The following is a 2,783-nucleotide window of genomic DNA, read 5'->3' on the forward strand; positions in this document are numbered from 1 at the left end:
GAACCCTCAATAATGAGATAAAGCTGACTGTATAGATCTAGTACATGTCACTCAAGAACTTTTCCTGAGACAAAAATTTTGTAACTATTGGCTTCTATTTGAGTCGCAAAATTGTTGCTTTTGATTTTGAAGACTGAATTGAAAAAAAAGTTATAGTTATCAGCTCACCATGGGCTACTTTCGTAATTAAAATTGGACTGACTCTCGGGCTGGGCTGAAACTGCTCGCAGGCCAGTTCTAGCACATGGGCCGTAGTTTGTCCATGCCTGGACTTGACCCTCGGTCAACCTATCTGGCGGTAAGAGAGCAATTCAGAAGACACTCGGAGTAGGCACAGAGATACCTTTGTATTACCCTTAGACCAAAAGTAGAAGCGTAACAATTCTACCCCAACATAGGCGGGATTGGAGCCCCTGTTCTTCTATCAGCAGTCTATGATTTATATCCCCTTGCCTTATTGGATAGCTTTCCTTTCTTTAAAACTGAAAATCTGTTGCGGACAATCTCAACTCATGATTTTTTTTGCGTGCGGTTCTTATCTAGTGAAGTGAAGCGTGCTGGACGGTGAAGACGGTAACAATAGCTATTTTGACCGGCGTCTGTGGTGCAGCTGTTAGGCGCTTTTCTGTCGCACGCAGGAGATCTGAGTTCGATTTACGTGTGTGCAGAATTTTTATCGAGTATTTTGATCTGTCTGCTGTGACTGCATCTTTCTCAGCCCAGGTTGGCCCAGACAGGCTGGGTCAATGCTTGTCTCCTAGATAACCTAAATTATGTTGATGGTGGGATAAAAACACATTTATTAAATTTTAAATATTGCAAACTATTTATTTTGCTATTTTCAGAAACACAGACGTCTATCTTCAGAAGATGACGCTGGAGAGCCCGACAAAGCAACTTCTGTGGGTCCTCGTCCTGATTGCTGTCTTGTTCACCTTACGAAACATTCTCTGGTGGACGTTTGAGTATGGCTTCAGAACGGGACTTCTTTCTGGAACACGGTGGTATCGCTACACGTCGGTGTGTGAGATTCCCGATGACGTCAAGTCCGATATGGTGACGTTACTTTCCAAAAGTTTTCGAGCCATGAACAAACTGGGAATGTCACCTGTCGTCTGTTTCGGCACACTGTGGGGTGCATTACGCTACAATGACATACTGCCTTGGGATAATAACATTGACGTCTGCGTTCTGAATTCTGACATTGTGAACAACATAACGTTTTCTAGTATGGTCACATCGTTTTGGGAAGAAGGCGTAACGTTGCATCACTACAACCACTTATCGGGAAGCTACAGGTTCACTTTCGAGAAGGCTGACGGATATATTAACGTGTTTCACGACTGCACGGAACATTTTTACGGAAGCCACTCAGAAATAGGACATGACTATCCCAGATATTTGTCCAGACTCCCTCCTCCGAGATGGGTCTGCCCCAGCGGCTTTGCCAACAAAATGTTTGTGCTTACATATGACGGATACAAGCCTTTCCCTCGGTGGTTGATAGAGCCCCCATTCAAAAATGGCTCTGTGGCAGGGATTCCGGTGCCAGTGCCCCACGACGATTTTGAGATGCAGAAATATTTGTACCCTTCAGACGAGTGGGTGGAGAAGAGACCTCGTGGATGTTGAAAATATGTATTCTATCAATAAGCAATGGAATCAGACGCTTGAAATTAAGGAGGATGTGGCGTTATTGGTATTTCCTCAAAGCTTGTTCATTTGTCCTACTTTCGAAGAAAGACATACCCGTCTGTCTTGAATAACAGTCCAGATGCTTGCAATTGAAGGCGTCACCGGTAAAATGAACGAGAAAATGGCCGCCAAAGTTTGGTCACACCCAAAGCTTCAGAGTCCTTGGAAACTACTCAATAACACTTTTTGTGCCATTGATCGAAGTTTTTCTGTGAAATCCACACAAAAATGTCTGTTTGAATGGACATGAATGTGTTGAGCCACTAAAAGAAAATTCGAAAAAGATTACCCAAAGGGCAGAAAAATGCCTTTTTCTTGGATTTCACTATCTTGAGGAGCGCCAGTTTTCATCACTCTGCCTCACAATTGTGTTATGACGAGATGAACCCCAGAGTTGAGATAACGCTGAACTCCGTCCATGTAATTTCTTTCCAAAATTTCATTACAATGAGTTCTATTGACGATCAGATCGAACGGAATTTATGATTTCTAAAGCAAAGGCACGAGCTCACATGTTTTATATGTGTGTGTGTGTGTGTGTGTGTGTGTGTGTGTGTGTGTGTGTGTGTGTGTGTGTGTGTGCGTGCGTGCTTTTTGTATGTACTGTCTCTTACTCTTTCTGTATAATATGGATATGAGTGGGGCTGCGAAAGACAGAAAGACAGAAGAAGAGAAGGAGGGAGATAGAGAATGTGTATATTGTGTGTGTGTGTGTGTGTGTGTGTGTGTGTGTGTGTGTGTGTGTGTGTGTGTGTTTGTGTGTGTGTGTGTGAGCGCTCGAGAAAAAATAAAAGAGGAGAGGCTTGTTCTCCTTCGTTATCTTCAGATCATGACCAATAGCATCCCTCTGAACACAGATGGACATTCGTAGGCAAGCTGTTTAATCGTTCTGGGCCTAGACAGCAAACTTTTACAGGAGAGGGAGCCCCCCACCAACTATTTCACTTTTTAAAGATTGTCGAGCACAAGCAACCTATACCACAGATTAAGAATCTGTAATTAAAAACCCACGGCATCCCCCTGACCCAAGCTCTCCGGCTGGCGACTGAGAGACGTCTCTTTCTTCCCGCAACACCCAAAAGGGTATA

The 2,783-nt window shown here is 43.7% G+C and overlaps 1 protein-coding gene across 1 annotated transcript; it reads left to right on the top strand.

Annotated features, from left to right (window-relative positions):
* Positions 1-844: 844 nt before the first annotated feature.
* On the top strand, positions 845-2,164 carry LOC106011756 (the record flags this gene model as incomplete). The annotated part of the gene is given in 1 exon segment (XM_013082468.2): positions 845-2,164. A coding segment is annotated over 1 exon segment (788 nt), but the record flags the coding sequence as incomplete, so codon positions are not given.
* Between the last annotated feature and the right edge of the window lie 619 nt (positions 2,165-2,783).

The sequence above is a fragment of the Aplysia californica genome, unplaced genomic scaffold, assembly GCF_000002075.1.
Source record: "Aplysia californica isolate F4 #8 unplaced genomic scaffold, AplCal3.0 scaffold00176, whole genome shotgun sequence".
NCBI lineage: Eukaryota > Metazoa > Mollusca > Gastropoda > Aplysiida > Aplysiidae > Aplysia > Aplysia californica.